Source organism: Melospiza georgiana, chromosome 14, assembly GCF_028018845.1.
Source record: "Melospiza georgiana isolate bMelGeo1 chromosome 14, bMelGeo1.pri, whole genome shotgun sequence".
NCBI lineage: Eukaryota > Metazoa > Chordata > Aves > Passeriformes > Passerellidae > Melospiza > Melospiza georgiana.
This window is the reverse complement of record NC_080443.1, coordinates 18,203,763-18,222,181: the sequence shown is the minus strand read 5'-3', so window position 1 is coordinate 18,222,181 and position 18,419 is coordinate 18,203,763. Positions and strand designations below refer to the sequence as shown.

At 46.8% G+C, this 18,419-nt stretch overlaps 1 protein-coding gene across 1 annotated transcript; it reads right to left on the bottom strand.

Annotated features, from left to right (window-relative positions):
- Positions 1-1,624: 1,624 nt before the first annotated feature.
- On the bottom strand, positions 1,625-14,876 carry WFDC1 (WAP four-disulfide core domain 1). Its single transcript, XM_058034169.1, has 7 exons — positions 14,724-14,876; positions 9,423-9,621; positions 8,375-8,458; positions 5,817-5,957; positions 4,242-4,283; positions 3,358-3,432; positions 1,625-2,583 (listed from the first exon to the last, which is right to left on the bottom strand). The coding sequence occupies exons 1-6, from the start codon at positions 14,874-14,876 to the stop codon at positions 3,374-3,376; spliced, it is 678 nt and encodes a 225-aa protein (XP_057890152.1). The 3' UTR covers positions 1,625-2,583; positions 3,358-3,373.
- Between the last annotated feature and the right edge of the window lie 3,543 nt (positions 14,877-18,419).

Sequence of the window (18,419 nt, the reverse complement as noted above, 5' to 3'; positions counted from 1 at the left end):
AAACCAGGGAGGGGCTCCTGGGGCTGCCCAGATCCTCGGGGATGTGGGAGCTGTGGGCAGTGCAGCACTCAGTGGCACACAGGAAGGTTATCATAGCACCAAACACGCTGCAGAGTGGTCATGAAAAGGTTAAAAACATCCTACACCGGGCATTTCCTACTGTGCTGCACCAGGCTGCTGATGGAGCATCTGTTTCTGGAGAGCAGAGCAGCTGAGGACAGCTCACCTGCTCTGTGTTTTCATTTCAGTGTCTGAGTTTCACATTCCAGTGTCTCACTGCTGAAAACTTTGCCAAGTCCCTTCTGTGGCTTTTGTTTCTGAGTTTGACAATTAATAATTTGAATTAACCTGGAAGAATCCCCCTGAGCATTATAGCACCACTATAGAAGGGTGATGGCTGTGAAACACCCAGTAAACAGAAATTCGTCATCAAATTATTAATTTGTCAATTTTCTTCTTCTTTTTTTTTTTTTTAATTTAATTTCTTTTGCAAGCAGAACATACCTGTACTGTCCCACTCAGGTGGTCAGGTATGTGCTTCTGCAGCTACAAAGAAAACAGACACTGAAGTGAATGTGTCCACTCAAATCAAGCATATTTTGGGCTGCTTTGAGAGATTAGGCTGAGATTTGAAGTTTTAATCTTTCAAATTTGTGAATGCACACCACCAGTTTTTCAACTCCTCACAAGGTTTTAGGAATTTTTTAGTTTAAAATTGAACATTTTGGCATTTACCCTTTGGGGCCAGCAGTGATCACCGGAGGGCTTTGCTCATTTAATCAAATTTGATTTTTTTTTTACCTGCAGGAAGTAATGCTGAACAAAATCAATGCATTTCACTGAGCAGCACTGAGGAGCGAGGCTGCAGTAGGATAAGTGACAAGTTTCTGGTCTGAACACAGATTGGAACTATAAAATATGGATTGGAGCCTGGACAACCTGGTCTAGTGGAAGGTGATGAGCTTCAAATTCCCTTCCAAAACCATTCCAAAATTCTCTGGTTCTGTGGCCCCTATGTCCAAGCAGGAATTAAGATCTCACTGCAGGAAGCTGTATAGGATAAAATTCTAGAAACAGCTCTGTCCAAACACGGTGCTGCATTTAATATCTTGCACTTTGAAAAAGAGTGAGTACAACAAATGGAGATATTTAGGAAAATGTGGAGCCCTTCAGCTGTTCTTTGCTCTGTAAAGCACTCAGGAGTGTGTTTAGAATAGGAAACAGAAGAGCACTTTGGCACCTTCCATCTCTCCAGCTGCAAATGTCATGTGCAAAGCATCAAGAGTTTTATAGGTGACTTGGATTTGGCTTAAACTATTTAGTGAGTGGAAAAAAACAATCCTGTATTTTGTGAGTGGAAGCAGGGGCTTGCATTTGTGAATTGGGTATTTATATGCAGTGCTACTACTGTGCAAATGAAAATGTTAATTTCATTCAGGCAGATGGGGACATGGACTAAACCATGGAGCAAATGTGGCTTTTCTGCCAGACAATTCTGGCTGGTTTGTCACAATAAATGCAACTGTCCCTTCAGGACTACCAAGGAAAGGAAAAACCTTAACAGAAAATGTGTTTTCCATTGTATAATGGTAAACAGCTAAAAGAAGCTGTGAGGCCCAAATACAAATATCCAGACTTTAAGGATTTAGGGAAATCAACACAAAAGGTACAGGACTCCTGAGGAGCAGTGGCCCATCTGCCAGACAATCCTTTTCAGCACACAAATTTATCCTGGGTTTGATTTGCTAACACATTTAACCAATTATCCAGACTTCAGGCCTCTAGCTGAGGTTTTGCAGGTACAAACCCCCAGATTTTGTGAGTATTAACTGTGCTGGCTAAAAGCAGCACATTACAAAACCTGGCATGCATTTGTGTGTCAGCCTGGATATTGTAGGAAGGAATTTGTTCCATTATTAACTCTCAATCTGCAGCTCACCAGACTGAGAAGAGGAAAGTAACCTAAAAGCATTTATAAAGCTGCTTTTGCTCCTAGCCTAAACTTCCTCAAATTCTTAAAACTTCAGGTTTAGCCATTTAGAGTGGGTGTCAAACCTGGTTTTTATCTGGATGTAAATAGGAAAGGAAGAAGGTTTCTTTGCAGATTTCTTTGAATTTTAAGCTGATGAAAAGGCTTCTTTAAAGGGGTTGTTCCAGACAGGCAGGCACTGGATTTGATCCAGAGAACCTCTTTAGTCTCATCTATTTTAAAGCAACTTAGAGATGATATTTAGGTAGAATTCTGACGTCACATGGTTGTGTTCACAGGCCTGAAATCTGAATTGGTCACACAACAAGCACACGAAGGGCTGGCTCTGTGTCAGCAGCCTGATCATGGCACTGGGGCTTACAGGGATCCCTTGGAGCTGTTTGCATTTCTTTTGTAGAAGGGCAGCTGATAAGCAGTGTGGTTTCCTTCAGGGGATCACATTTCTCCCCTTCCTGGTGGGGTTAAAACCTGGAATTTTCCTTGGATAATGAATTTTTCTGTCAGTGATGGGCAGGGATCAGGGGGTGCTGGAGATGTGGAGATCTGGGACCAGAAAGCTGCTGGGTAAAGCATTCCTTGACAGAGTGGTCCAGCTGGGTGAAAACCAAACAACAAAAGAGAAAAAAAAAAAAGAGGAAGAGGAATTAAAATATTTATCCTTCCTAGGATGTTTGCACAGAACTTGTCCTTAAGTAGCTGAGCAATCTTAACAGCCAGCCTGACGTAGGTACAACACTGAACTGCTTTGTTTTCACAACTCCCAGCTAAACCCAAGTTAATCTTAAAGTGAAGCTGAAAGTGTAGAGAAAACCATCTTGGGACATAACTTTTGGTGTAATAAATATTTTCATTCTTGCTTGATGCAAGGCTGATGAAACAGACAGAGCTTTTGCTGTTGGCTCTGACAGATCAATGTGCCTTTGCTCACATCAGTGGGTGCCACTGCTCAGCACAAGTGTTCACACACAGAAAATTATCCCACAAAACCCCCCCCATGCGCTGAAGGATTTGCAAGACTGACCCTTTCTGCAGTCAGAATAAACAGAATAAACAGCTTTTAAATTTGTCTGGCAGGCCCAGTTACACCTGTGCTAGAAGAAGCCCCTAAACACAAAGTTTAAAGTCTTAAGGAACACCAATTATTTTTCATCCTCTAGATGCCCACAAGGCAAAAGTTCTGCAAAGAAATCAGGTGTGTCTGATGGAATGAGAGTGTTTCATGCACCTGCACAGGGTTTAAGGTGCTGTCCTTACTCCAGCATTTTGCTCAGAGGAAATACCACCCTCAGACAATGTTTCTGTGAATGATTGCATTCCAAGCACCAGCTATTTCCACCCAGCTTTCCCTTTATTCACAGGGCACTTACCCAGGCACACCTTCAATTAGCCCAAATGCTTCTGCTGGTTTTTCACATAGCCAACCAAATTGTTGGAATTGCTCCCTGTAAAACAAACATCAGCAAAGTCAGGTTTTGGGTTGGGCAGTGGAAAATGGTTTCTCGAGGTTCCCTCAGCAGTGCAGGTTTATTTTATCATTATTTAACGGACAGCTGGGCTAGCCCACACTGGAAGAAAGGAAAAGAAATCCTCTCCTGGTTTTATCAGCCAAAGTGGCCAAATTGGGCTGTTTGGAAATCTTATAACAAAGCTGCTCTCTAGTTATACCTGAATGTCACTTCCAATCAGATCCAGATACAGGAGGGAGGAACCAGGAACTTTGGAACTGTGAGGAAAGATGTGGGAGATGCTCCTGCTTTCTCTGAGCCCCAGATCTGTGAGAGGGACCTGACACCTCTGGGGGAATTCACTGGGCTCCACCATCCCTTATCTCTTACCACAGCCCAAGACCCTGCTTTTGACAGAGTTCTGTGTTCAGCTTCCACACAGAGGAGTCCTGGGGCAAGAGCAAAACTCCAAAAATATGCTTAAAAATAATAATAAAAAAAGATTATTGGACTGGGTGGTTCCCCTGGCAGTTTAACTCATTCTATCACAGCTGAAAATTCTGGTTCTCAAGAGTCCGCACTCAGGACATCGTAGATCTTAAAATAACATCTGACCAAGGCATAGAGAGTTGAAGATAAAGAATATATATTTTTTTTCTATGTACAAACCTTCATTTCATAAGGAGCAAATTCCTTGTAAGCATTGCAAGAATGATAAAGCTTAAAATAATAATAATAATAATAATAATAATAATAATAATAATAATAGCAACAACAACAACAACCACTTCATGCCAGCAGCTTACCAATATATTCCTTGTAATACTTGTGCCTCAGGTTGTGTCCATCTGGAAAAGAAGGTTCATGGTGAGAACATACCCAGTCAGCCTCCATTTTTTTGTGTTAAACTCTGACCTGCTGTGTACAGCACAGAGAAATTAGAGATAGGGAAATAATAGCCTCACAATGAGGGACATAAAAGTCCTCTGTGGCTGAAGTAATTTGGGTTGCTATAAACCTCTTATGAACTGCTGAGATTACTGAGCTCTGTGGACACAACTCATTTGCCATAAGAGTGAGAATTGCCACTAGCATTTTATAACCTTTTCAATAGCTACAAGTCAAGGATTCAGAGGCTTTCCCAAATGAAATAAAATTTGGGTAACTTTTCAGACCATTTTTTAGCATTTTACATAATTCAAGTTCCAGGAGGTTGTTCTGTTTGCCATTTATATAATTATTTAAGCCCTTAGAAATACTTCATGTCTAAGATCCCCACAGTTCTGCATTACATTGGTTACTGTGGATGTTATTAAAGAAAAGGTTATAAAAGAGATGATGGAAAAACTCTTAATCTGTTTTGGAAGCAGCTGAGAGACCTGGTTTGATGCTTCTCCTGTTTTTTACAGTGACCAAATGGCAAAACTGATATCTCATGTCTCAGCACTGAGGTGATTTTAGCCCAGTGCCAATGTACATATCCTACCATTCACATGCTATGAGCTTTCCTGGAAAATATTTTGGCATGTGTGAAATTCTTTTTTGGGCAAATGCATCAGCAGAATGAAGGCAACGAAGTTTTGTATGCAGAAAGCAAAGTCAGAAGATAAATCTGGAATTTAAAACTCAGATTTCTCATTGAAGCATGCAGTAACTAATAAATATTTCTAATTTTTGTGCTGTGTAGTAACAGCACAGGCAGACACAGCCCAAGAGGACACTGGCACAAGTGTCCTGGTGTCCTGGTCCCTTCCTTTCTGCTTCTGCCCTGCAAACATCAGCATGTATGAGAAGTTTTTTCCATTCAAGAGAGAGGGGAAAATGTGGGAAATGGATTTGTAGAGAATTCTCAAAGCCTGACAGAAAGCTCACACATTGTGCATCAGTATGCAAACCTTGAGGCAAGAAATGCTGACTTAGAAATGGAATAGAACGGGCATTGCTGAGAGAGAAATGGAGCTAGAAACAAGTTTCAAAAGGTGGCCTTGCAGATCAGACTGGATACTTTGCAGAAACAGAACTGTGAAAGATGCATTGTAGTGGGAGCCATGAGGGGTAATTTTAGATTATTGGCTTTAAGGCATCTGCAGCATAGTGTGGCTACAGCTGATAGGCCAAGAAATGCTTAAAATATATTGTAATTAAGAAATTAGCACAATCAGAAGTTAGCTTCTCATTGTGATGGCGTGCATTATACGACCTGTATTGTCTCACCCTTCACCTTAGACCAAAAATGGAATAAAGGTTTTTGAAACGCATTTCAGCTGCCCCATCCGTGAGTGAGAAATGGCCTCATCCCCCAGGGGGAGGTTTCCTGCTGCCCCATCCGTGAGTGAGAAATGGCCTCATCCCACAGGCGGAGGTTTCCTGGCCTGACCCACCTGGGTTTCCCCGGAGCTTGATGCACTGGCCCCTGTTGGGGATGCCCTCGGCCGTGTTGCCCGGGTTGATGATGTGGCACTCGTAGCCCGTGGGGCAGTGCAGGGGCTCGTCCCCGTCCTCTGTGGTGCTGCAGGCCTCAGCTGCAAGAGAAACCCGTCATGCTGTGACACCCACAGGGACCCCACCACGGCCACCACCCCACCTCGGGCTCCTTGCCATGGGGGCTGCCCCCTCCTGGCACAGCTCAGCCCCATTCCCTGCACAAACCCTCCCCACAGCCTGTGTGCCAGCTCTGGGGTGGGCACCACCCACCAACGATGCTGCAGGGTTTTAGTTTGTATGTGTTTCATGTATTTGGAATCCTGCAATTCTTTGATGTGGTGCCTTAAGTTTTAGCTTTTGTATCTTTCTTTCAGATTCTGTACTTCATTGGTGTGTGACTCTGAGCTTCATATAAAGTGTTAGCAAGTTCTCCTCACAGCTCAGTCAGATAGAACAATCCTTTTCCAGCCCAAGGACACCATTGCAACTTCAGGCCCAAAAAGTGCAAACAACAGAGAATTGAGGAGAACAAACTGGGAGGATGGGACTGAAGTTGTAATTGGACAATTAACCCAAATGTGCTAATGGACCAAACTTATAAAATTGTGAAAACTCATGACATGTCCATCTTGGGTGTAGCCATGGCCAGGCTCTTGTGCTGCCTGCCCAAAGTTATCCTTTGAAGGCCTTTTAATAAATCCCTACTTTATTCCTTTAACTCTGTTCCAGGCCAGCCTCTTTAGGCACCAAATGCAGAACTCTGAACTCCACACACAGTGTGAGCTGCTGCTTTCCCATTTTGGGCAGACACAACAATTCCTCTCCAGGCCTGGCAGTCAAGGACACCTCACTGCCTCAGGCCCCAGAGATGGAAACAAAAGTGAGTTGGGGGGAGCAAACTGGGGTAAATGACTTCATTACCTGAAGCTGGAATTGAACAATTAACCCCCAGTATGCAAATGGACCAAACTTATATAAGTTGACCCACGGTCCATTTTTGGGTGTAGGCTCTGGGGGGCTTTGTCTGCCCTAAATGTACCTGAAGGCCCTTCAACAAATATAAACAAACTGCTTTTTATCCTCTTAATTTTGTCTGACCTCTGTTTTTAGGTAGCCCAGAGAGGCATCAGCAGTGCCCACCATGCAGGATGATCCCCATGGGTCTGCTCTCCCCAGGCAGGGATAAATGTGTCCCACCAGGCAGGGATAAATGTGTCCCACCAGGCAGGGATAAGCGTGTCCCACCAGCTCTGGGCTGGGTGAGGAGTTGGGAACATGAGCAGGAAGCTGGCATTGTGCTGCTGTGCTCTCTGCTCCACACCCACAGGCCTGCTGCTGAATCCAAACCTCAGCAGTGACTCACTGTGGGGTCAGGCAGTGCCGCCCCTGTCCCAAACAGAGGTTTCACCACTCTGACCTGGGACAGGCAGCAAGTGCAGCTCAGAATGGGAAATCAAAGCAGGACCTGGGCAGTGTCTGTGGCCATTACATGTACAGACTCTGCAGGGCCACTCCTCCCTCTGATTTTTAATTTCAAGTACCTCTGCTGTAATTCTCATGCCATGACTGATGGTTCTTGCTTCCCTAATTACTCCCTCAAGCTGAGATGAAGGTGTTCAGATAAGAACAAATAATATAAGCATGACAAGGATGGATGAGGAGGAACCTATTTTATCTTGTTTCTAGCTGTGCAGCTCCAATGAGCTGGAGGCAGAATTTTGTCTTCAAGAACTTGGAGTTTCCATAATAGAAGAGAGTTGAGGCTTAGTGAGTCTAAAACCATCTGCGTAAGACCAAAGAGGGGAATTTATTTGCACTACCTGGATCTGACTAAAGCTGATCAAAAGCTGGGTTAACTTTTCCATGAAAAACCCAAAAACTTCAGGTGTCCATAAATCTAGGGATGCCTCACAGAAGAAAACTTCTCTTCCCACCTCCCCACTACCTTCTTATTTCAATTTTAGCTATTTAAAAAATTAATTAAAGCCCTTTTCCTATGGAATGAACCTGAGAAGCTCAATCTCATTGTCAGTCTCCAAATTTAGATGCCCCAGTTGGCACAGCTCTGCAGCAGTTTGCCAGGGCTCCTGTCCAAGTCACCTTCAGATCCAAGAGCCACAGCCCCAGCCCAAGGCATCTGGGTGAGGAGGCCACTCTGGATTAAAGGATCTCCCATTCCAAGTCCACCCACACTCTATCAGGAAGCTGGCAGAAAATTATGTGTATGATGACAAAGCCTTTTTCTAAAAGGAAGATATATCTCTCATTATTTGAGGAATGGGTGCAAGCCCAGCACTCTGCAGCATTCCTAGTGCTCTGCTGCATAATCCATATCCATAAAAAGTATTTACTGCAGCAGAAAGCAGCTCCCAGCACCACACAGAGTTATTCCTGTGGAAACTCCAGACAAATACCAGCAGCCCAACATCCCAGGCGAGCTCTGTGTATGAGGGATTCATTCTCCAGGGCCTTTGTGGGATTATGGATATTGCAAAGACAAAGAAATGTCCTGTACCTTGTAAGACTTCCTCTGGGCCATCCAAAAGCCACCCATTGCCTCCCAGCCAGCGGGGCTTGGGCTGAACCAGCCAGTCCAGGACTGCAGAGACAGAAACAAGAGACCACAGTGTCAAGATGTAGCAGCCACAGGGCAAAGAGTTGTGGAAAAGTCATGGATTTCCTCTAAGGGCCTGTGTGGAGGCTGCCTGATGGATTAATCTGATTTGGACTTATATTTGACCGAGTAGAAATTTTGCCACACCAGTTTGCCTTGGACACTTTCAGGGATGGAGCATGAAAAATGCCATCCCAGGAAAACAAGTGGCCTTGAGTGACTTCTACAATTCACCCAAGTAGAAATTTTGCCACACCATTTGCCTGTCCTTGGAAAAGAACTGCCCTTGAGTGACTTCTACAATTCACTCAAGTGGAAATTTTGCCACGCCAGCTTGCCTTGGACACTTCCGGGCAATGGAGCATGGAAAATGTCATCCTGGGAAAAGAACTGGCCTTGAGTGACTTCTGCAATTCATCCAAGCAGAAATTTTGCCACACCAGGTTGCCTTGGTGTGGCATCCCCACTTCCAGGCATGGAGCATGGAAAATGCTATCCTGGGAAAGAATTGCCCCTGAGTGACTTCTACAATTGGACCAAGGAGAAATTTTCCCACACCAGCTTGCCTTGGACACTTCCAGGCATGGAGCATGAAAAATGCCATCCCGGGAAAAGAACTGCCCTTGAGTGACTTCTGCAATTCACCCAAGTAGGAATTTTGACACACCAGCGTGCCTTGGACCCTTCCAGGGATGGGGCATGGGAAATGGCATCCCAGGAAAACAACTGCCCTTGAGTGACTTCTACAACTCACCCAAGTGGAAATTTTCCCACACCAGCTTCCCTTGGACACCTTTTCACTCCTCAAGCCCGCAGAAACCCCAAGCGCGGAACACAACACGCGCTTCAACCTCCCGCGCCACACCCAACACACCTGAAGCCCATCCCCACCGCCACCCCCATCCCCACAAGCTCCCCTCTCTCCCAGCCCCCCCGGGGCCCCCTGTACCTGGCGGGGGCTGCACGGACTCGAGGCAGGCGTAGATGCAGCCGTTGTAGCAGCAGCGCTTGTGGCGCTGGCACTCGGCGTCGGAGCGGCAGCTGGGCACCTCGCAGGCGCGCTCCGGCAGGCTCTGCGGCGGCGGCGGGCACCGGTCGCTCTTCTGCTGCTGCTGGGAGCTGTGAGAATGAAGAGGGTACTCATAATCCTTTGCAAAGAGAAGAAAAGCAAGTCAGGTTCGCCGTAAGGTGAGTTATGGAACATCCTACTGGAGCCTTTCGAGTTTATCCATGGTGGGGCTCTGGGCTGTTAAATCAGAGACCGTTTCTAAACCACGGGACGTTCTGGTGAGATCTGTGAGTAATGCCAGCTTTGTCCCAAAGAAGATGAGCCCATTTGCAGCAGAAAGAAGCTGAGCTGCTCACTGCTCACTGACAGGATAAGAGGAGTGTAAAGCGCATTAACAGGCCCAGGAACATTTATGAGGCACCATTCAGTTATTTTTCACACTGGGGCTGCTGTAGCAAGAAGCCAAATCCCTGCAGCAGAGGTGAATCACCCCAGCCCACTCCTTTCTCACCTGTGGCTCAACCACTCCCTCACCCCTGGGCTGCAGAAAGTGCTCAGGGCACTCAGGTCTCAGATTTATTAATAACCATTCATAAGCTCTCATAAAATCAAAATTCTGGATTTGCATTTTTAAAAGAGATCAGCCAGGGGTGTGTAGTGAGCACTGCCATGGCCTCAAGAGCAGTAAAGTCAAAAATACACAAAAATGTAAAGATACACTTGGCCAAATCACTGGTGTGTTACAAAATCAGTGATGAGAAACTGGAGTTGTTATTCCAAGAATAAACACGGTGCAACAATCCCCCAGGGGTTTCTAGGAAATTTCACCAGCAGACCATGGAGAATTTGAGGTGAGATTAACATCCCTCTCTGCATCCTGCTCCATCCTTATTTCTGTAACCCAATGACTCCTTTGGAGCATCTGTCCTTTGACAAGAGCCTTTTCCCACATGGATTATCCCAAAAGCTGGCCAAGGAGAGGCCATTGCAGGAGATGGAGCATCAGACAGACAGAGAATTGCTGATGTTTTCACTATTGACAGTCTCCTGCCCCGTTCCCAATATCAAGAAACAAATTTCTTGTGCTTTTTCCTCTAAAACCCTTCTGTGACATTGTTTTCCCATTAAGTGATAGGCTGTTTAAACCACTAAAAAGATTTGGAAAACCCAATTTTGATGATGCTGAAGGTGCAAGCTCTCATATTGGTCCATTCCTCAAAAGCTGCAAACACTCCAAATTTGAAACATGTTTTAAAATGGAAGATACTGACAATACACTTTTCTTGGTTTTTTTTTTTTTGGGGTTGGTGGATTTTAAACAGATAAAATTTTCATACCAAGCATAATTCATAATTTTGATATATAAGGGAGCACTGAGCAATAAATCTGTGCAGTTCCAAACACAGAACAGGTCTCCATGCTGGAGGGAGTGCTCATCCTGGAAGGTCACAGTTTACCATTCTATTTGAAAGGTCATCTGCAGACGGAAATGGGACCAAAATAATACTGGCAAATAATGGACACATGAATAAAAAACACCAAACAATTACTGCAGTTGCTTCACAGATGATTCAGAACCCAAGAAGCCAAAATTGCAATGAACAGCTGGCTCCATGAATGAAATTTCCGTTGGGGAACAATATAACAGTTGTGGCCAAATAACTTTGTACCTCATGACCTCCCTGCCCATTTTTCTCTGGTCACCTAGTGCTCATAACTCATTGCTTTCAAAATATGAATATTTTTCTTATTTTGTTTAATAAACCTCCTTGTTTATGTGTAAACAGGATTCCCTCATTCCCCAAAGTAACCTGGTTAAGGACATCTCCAGGTCTGGCTTACAAGGTTTTTAAAAGCTCTCCCAGCATTCACAGTTTGGCTCTGATTTATTAATTCTGCATATTGTGATGACAATCAAAATTTCTTTAAAACCAGTTTTCAGTGCAGGAGGTAAATTTCTGTTTCCCAGGGAGACTTATTAAATATTTTAATGACAATATCTGTCTTAGAGATAGAAACAAAGGGGGAAAGTGCAGAGTTCAGCTGAGGAACTCTGGAAGTCAACAAAGATGAGGAAGAACCTGGATGGAATAACTCAGTCTCAGCCATAATTTCAATAGGGATGCAGTCTGCCTCCCAAAAATCCCAGCTCTGTTATTTGTGTCTGGAACTGGTCCCTGAGCTTGTATTAAAGCACAGCTCTGCTAATTCACATTCTGCATGGAGCCCCTCGAGGTGGCACATGAGGTTTATTTCAGCCTCCCACCACCAGCTCTGGTCCTGACAGGTGTTCCTAAACACTGGCCATAAAACAAAAAAATGAAAAAAAACCCAACAGAGTCAAAGGGAATATTGAATCTTCCAATATTTCCATTAAAGACCTGGAAAATCACCCATCAGTGATGATCAAAGTGGCAAACACCAGCCTGAAAGCAGTTTAATCTGAAGGACAAGACCAAAGTAATAATATGGGAATATAATATGACAGGAATATAATATTACAGGAATAATTTTCTCCTGTTGTCAGCTCAGGATTTGTCATTTTGGATCTGCTCTTTGCAGCTGGAAGAACCCTGCAGAACTGGGGCGAGCTCCAAAAGATGCACAATAATAAGTAAAAGGCTGGAAAGCAGGAAATGCAGAGAAAGGTTGGTGTGTGTGTGCAGGCTCCAAAGGGGAGCTGAGGCTGCCCTGCTCACAGGTTACTCTGAGGATTTGGGGGCCAGAACACAAGGAGGGTACCCCAGGGCTGATTTATGACAGCTGGCTGCTGCAAGGTAAATAAATTGCTGGAAGAGCATTACAGCAGCTGTGAGGAATTCTTCATTTCTGGAAGACTTTAGAAGAAGGCTGGGATTTTTCTCCAACACTTGCTGTAGTTGTCAGTGGAATGAAATCCAGACTGGCCCAGTTTTTCCCAACAGACATGATGGGTGTTTTATGATGAACTGAGCCCACTCCCAGGTATCTCCCTCCCTCTGCCCCTTGGGAACAGTCCCTGGAGCGTGGGGGCTGCAGAACACCAGCTGCAAATCACTAAACTTGACAAATGTCCCTCTGTAAAACACATGGATTTGTTTTAAAGCCCAGCTCCTGCATCCCAATGTGGCTGCCAGTTTTTTCTCCATACTGCAATCCCTCTTTCTCCATTCTCCAGCCCCATTTCACCTCTCCTTGCCAGCCAACAGCCTTCCTCACCCAGGGTGAATGAAACCCCAGCCAGCTCCTCATCCTCACTCCTCCCTGCCATTCTGCACCCAGCATTTTTCTGGACACACTCCTCCTGCTGCAGCCTCGGATTTTCTGGCTCAGACCACACAGAGCTGTGTCCTCTGGGGTCCCACAGGGGTGGGACAGGTCCCACAGCTCCTGTGGCCCATGTCCCACATGGCTGCACGTCCATGATCACCTCCATCTGTCACCCCTCTATCCAACGACTCACAAATCAGCTGCTCTGCCCCCAGACTCTGATTTTTCCAACCACAGGGAACACACAGCATTTGGTAGGAGAGAAAACATCCCTGTGAGAAAGCAGAGGGGCTGCCAGAACTGCAGGAGAGGATGCAGAGCAGACGCTTTCCCCCTTGACAAGGCTTGGAGGAGGAGAAAGAAAAGCAGTTTCTGTTTTCCCTGGATCAATGTTTCTGTCAATATGAGCAATTTCTAGCTGAGCTTGCCAGATCAGTAGCACCTGGATTCGGGGCTGCCAGCAAAAACAGCCCTTTGAAGAAGTGCAGGTTGAAAGAAGAGGATATATCCCCAGGGGAGCTGGCTCCTTATCTGAAAATCAACATGTAAATTCCTCTTCTGCTCCTGTCCTATCTCTCTGGGTCATTCACCTCATGGTTCCTATTCAATTTGAGCTTCACTTTGAAATATGGCAGAAGAACATCCAGATAAATGCACTTTCCAGTGATTTTGCAGGAAATTCAGCTCTTTATGTCACCATTTTCTAATTAAAGTGCAAACCAGAGGACACCCTAGCCCAAGAGAGGCTATAATGAAGATTTTTTACAAAATCCTGAGGTGCCTTTCAAACATCAGCACAATGTTTTCTAAAAAAATTCCAGGAGACAGAATTTCAGTTTTCTCATTGGGGGCAAGGGATGTGTGTCACAAATCTGAGTCAGCAATTGCACAAACCAAATGTTGCCATGCACAAACATCACCCTAAAAGTCATGGGCAGAAAAACATCCCTTTGGAATTAAAACCTGCAGAAAACATGGAGGGATCTGCCTGTGACACTGAGGTGCTGTTTATACACATGCAGTGGCTGGAGGATGCAGTCAGACCTGAGCATAAGAAAATAAAATGTTTGGGGCTTGCACCCAAGCAGTTCAAGGAGCAGTGCTGGTTTCTAAGGGAACTTGAAAGCCTCAAGTAAAAATTTCAAATGTATAACTTTTTTTTCTTTTTTAAAACAGCAAGTCCCAAAACTCAAGCTACCAAATTATTTTCCTTTTTTTTTTTTTTCAATTCCCATTTCTTCTGTGACAATTGTTTGGCCCAGACACACCAAGGCAAGCCCCAGCATCACTCCCTGCACTCGCTGCTGTCCCAGCTCCAGCTCCAGCACTGCAGAGTGAAGGTTCCCAAAGGTTTTCCAGCAGTACCTGTACTTTGGGCATCTCTCTCCAGAGCGGGTTTGGGGGTTGTGGCTGTGCCCACTGCCCTGTGGAGCCTGCAGGCTGCCAGGGGCAGGCACAGATGGTGGCACCCAGGGTGTGCCAGGGCGTGGGCAGCGGCTCTGCTTGCCACAGGGATGGATTTCTGGCATCACCACCCTTTATAGGGTGATGGGCACGCTGCTCTGGCACTATGGGGCTGAGCTCTCTGTGCTCCAGGGATTTACAGAGCCGTGGGCAATGCCCCCATCCCACATTTACCCAAAGTTACCCCGAAAGGCAGCACAGGAGCTGCTCCAAGCAATAAATCCCATTATTTTCCCCGCACTAAACCTCTCCCCGGAGCTCAGGGTTTGCATCCCCCTTCTCCCCGGTCCCTTTCCCCGCTGTCCCGGGGATTTTCCAGGGAAATCGGTGCCGATGCCATCCCAAAGCTCCCCCAGCTTCCCCCGGCAGCAGCTAGGTGGCAAAAGTCCCGCGCAGCCTGGGGAAACTTCACGGATGGCTGTGATACCGAGCCAGCCCGCCGATCCAACACTCCTTTATCCCAAACCCTGCCAGGATAACTCCCCCTTTTCTCGGCCAGCATCCCCCGAGCCCCCCAGCCCCACTCACATCGTATTTCTCCGTCATTTTCAGCAGAGCGCGTTTCCACAGGCTCCTGGCACTGCCCGGCTCCGGCAGCACCACCAGCACACACAGCGCTGCAGCCAGGAGCTTCTTACAGAAAAGGGTTTTTTGTATCTCTGGAAGCAGCCTGGAACTCATTTTTTTATTTTTTATTTCCAGGGAGAGATGGAAAAAGGAGCCCCGGAGATGTCGGGCTTTGCGAGGAGGGAAGGAGGAGAGGAGGGAGGGAAAGAGCGCTCCAAGCTTTTCCCTGCGCAGCTTCTGGGAAGGCAAAGGGGAAGGAATTAAAAAAAAAAAAAAAAAAAAAAAGGAAAGAAAAGAAAAAAAAAAAAAAAAAGGCACAAAAAGGAGCCCAGAGGCAGGAGCCGGGAGCTGCTGTTGAACTTGTTGAAGTTAGATCAGGTTCTCGGCTCACATGTTCGCACAAAGCTCACGCTCCCCTTGAGTGATGGACAGGAAGATTACTTGGAAAGATTATTTTTAGACCTTTGTTCCCAACATCTGGCATCCTCCGAAAGCCCCATTGAGAGGCGAGGCGTGGGATCAGATGACAGCTGCCGCAGGGGGAAATGAAAGTCTCGGAGGGGTGGGCTCGGCTGATTTTTTTTTGCAAACAGTTCACCCAAACTTCCCCAGAGCCTGGTGGGCTCTCCCTTTGTGTGCTTCCTGCTGGGGGTTTGCATCACGCCTCGACAAAGTGACAACTTCATCTGGAAGGAAACGATCTAACAACATGATAAACATCCAGGGGCTTTCATTAAACCAAGGTGACGTTGGTTTGCTGAAAATTATTTTAGGAGGAGAACGACCATTAGGAAAAAATAAATTGGGGTGTGGAATAGGGAAGGAAGGTGGAAATTACATGAGCGCACAGAGAAAGCAAGGAAGGGGACATGAGTCAGGCTGGGCCTGACAATGGGAGGCACGGAAGGAGTGGACGTGGGGTTTTGGACATCTCACGGACATCCAGGCCTGGAGGGTGGGAATGGGCTGGTGGAGTCAGCTGAAAGTGCCCAGCATCCTGCCTGGGATGGACACAGAGCAGGTGCACAGGAGAGCTGTAAGAACAAGGCATTCATACACATTGGTGAGTATAAATGTGCTTATCTGCATCTATGTCACTTTAGAGACATCAGGTGTGCTGCTCAGGGCTCACTGAGTGAAATGTGGGGCTGTTTATTTTATAACTCCCCCTGAATTTCTCCTCCAGCAGCTTGTCCACCTTCCACTTGAATGAAGGAAGGAACAGAACCACAAAAGTTGTCAAGACACAGACACTAAGCCCTGTTTGCCTTCACTTTACCCCTGCTGAGCAGAGAGGAGCCTTGCTGGATTTATTTTATATCCACTCTAAAATGGCTCTGCAGAGGAGTGTTATACCCTCTGGATACACAAAAAAAAAATAAAATCTTCCAATTACTCTTTACATCTGAAAGCTGTGGAAATTCACTTTGATCCATGCCCAAGTGTCAATAGCTGCTCACTGGTGGAAGCCAAAGGATTTCATCTTGAAGCTTTCCAGAATATGATGATGGGAACCTGGAAAAAGAGCAAGGTGTGCCTTAAAAAGCTCAGTAGTTAAGGGAATATATTTGATTTATTTGGAGTTAAGGTTCCTATAGTTTTTCTAGCAGTAATTGTGCTTTGGGCAGTTCTCTCTGTATCTCTCTATTAAAAGGTTCTTTGTCACAAAATCTGCTCAGTTGATGCCATGGAATTTTGCTGGGAAGTAAAACTAAGGATTATTTTATGGGGAGAAAGGCCTCCAGGCCCCTGTCACTGCTCCATGTCCCTGTCACTGCACCATATCCCTGTCACCTGTCCATGTCCCTGTCACTGCTCCATGTCCCTGTCACTGCTCCATGTCCCTGTCACTGCTCCAGGTCCCTGTCACTGCTCCAGGCCCCTGTCACTGCTCCAGGCCCTGTCACTGCTCCATGTCCCTGTCACTGTTCCATGTCCCTGTCACTGCTCCATGTCCCTGTCACCTGCTCCAGGTCCTGTCACTGCTCCAGGCCCCTGTCACTGCTCCAGGTCCCTGTTACTGCTCCATGTCCTGTCACTGCTCCATGTCCCTGTCACTGCTCCAGGTCCCTGTTACTGCTCCATGTCCTGTCACTGCTCCATGTCCCTGTCACTGCTCCAGGTCCCTGTTACTGCTCCATGTCCTGTCACTGCTCCATGTCCCTGTCACTGCTCCATGTCCCTGTCACCTGCTCCAGGTCCTGTCACTGCTCCAGGTCCTGTCACTGCTCCAGGTCCCTGTTACTGCTCCATGTCCTGTCACTGTTCCATGTCCCTGTCACTGCTCCATGTCCCTGTCACTGCTCCAGGCCCTGTCACTGCTCTAGGCCCTGTCACTGCTCCATGTCCCTGTCACTGTTCCATGTCCCTGTCACTGCTCCATGTCCCTGTCACTGCTCCAGGTCCTGTCACTGCTCCATGTCCTGTCACTGTTCCATGTCCTGTCACTGCTCCATGTCCCTGTCACTGTTCCATGTCCCTGTCACTGCTCCATGTCCCTGTCACTGCTCCAGGTCCTGTCACTGCTCCATGTCCCTGTCACTGCTCCATGTCCTGTCACTGCTCCATGTCCCTGTCACTGCTCTATGTCCCTGTCACTGCTCCAGGTCCTGTCACTGCTCCAGGTCCCTGTTACTGCTCCATGTCCCTGTCACTGCTCCATGTCCCTCTCACTGTTCCATGTCCCTGTTACTGCTCCATGTCCCTGTCACTGCTCCATGTCCCTGTCACTGCTCTATGTCCCTGTCACTGCTCCAGGTCCTGTCACTGCTCCAGGTCCCTGTCACTGCTCCATGTCCCTGTCACTGCTCCATGTCCTGTCACTGCTCCAGGTCCTGTCACTGCTCCATATCCCTGTCACTGCTCCAGGTCCTGTCACTGCTCCAGGTCTCTGTCACTGCTCCAGGCCCCTGTCACTGCTCCAGGCCCTGTCACTGCTCCATGTCCTATCACTGCCCCAGGTCCTGTCACCTGCTCCATGTCCCTGTCACTGCTCCATGTCCCTGTCACTGCTCCATGTCCCTGTCACTGCTCCAGGTCCCTGTCACCTGCTCCATGTCCTATCACTGCCCCAGGTCCTGTCACCTGCTCCATGTCCCTGTCACTGCTCCAGGCCCTGTCACTGCTCCAGGTCCCTGTCACCTGCTGTGCCCCATTTCTCCAGCTCTCCTCTCCCCCAGAGTTGCAGTCAGGCATTTAAAACAGAATTTATCCCAGTTTTCCTTCAAACAGGCCATTTTCCCCAGGTTTCTCTCTTCACCCCGTGGTAGCTGTGGGCAGCTCACAGCCAGCCCATGGAAAGGTGACTCCCTCAGGACAGAAGTGTCACCTTGGGATGCTGGCAGAGCTCAGCACCTGCAGGTCATTGTCACCTCCACCCAGATCCCATCCAACACCATCTGAAAGCTGCAATTACTGAAAGGCTCTGACAGCTTCAGTACATCCAGAGAGGAACAAATCACAGCCCTGCCACCTCTCCCACCTCTGATTTGAATTTTTACTGCTCAGATAGCTTTGTCTGACCCCACAGGAGTCTTCAATTCCTTTCACAAACTCTGTTTCAATATTAATATCTGCACCTTGATCCAGCCCATCCAGGAGCTCCCACCCATGTCCTGCTCCTGTGCTCTGAGGTGACAAATGACATGGCTGCTTGCA

Bases quoted from the DNA above. Each gene is read 5' to 3' on its own strand.
- WFDC1 (XM_058034169.1), bottom strand. From the start codon at position 14,876: ATGAGTTCCAGGCTGCTTCCAGAGATACAAAAAACCCTTTTCTGTAAG. The intron at 8,459-9,422 runs GTACAGGGGGCC...CTGTCTCTGCAG, and splicing joins GTCCGTGCAGCCCCCGCCAG to TCCTGGACTGGCTGGTTCAG. The intron at 5,958-8,374 runs GTACAGGACATT...TTTCTCTTGCAG, and splicing joins CCCAGAGGAAGTCTTACAAG to CTGAGGCCTGCAGCACCACA.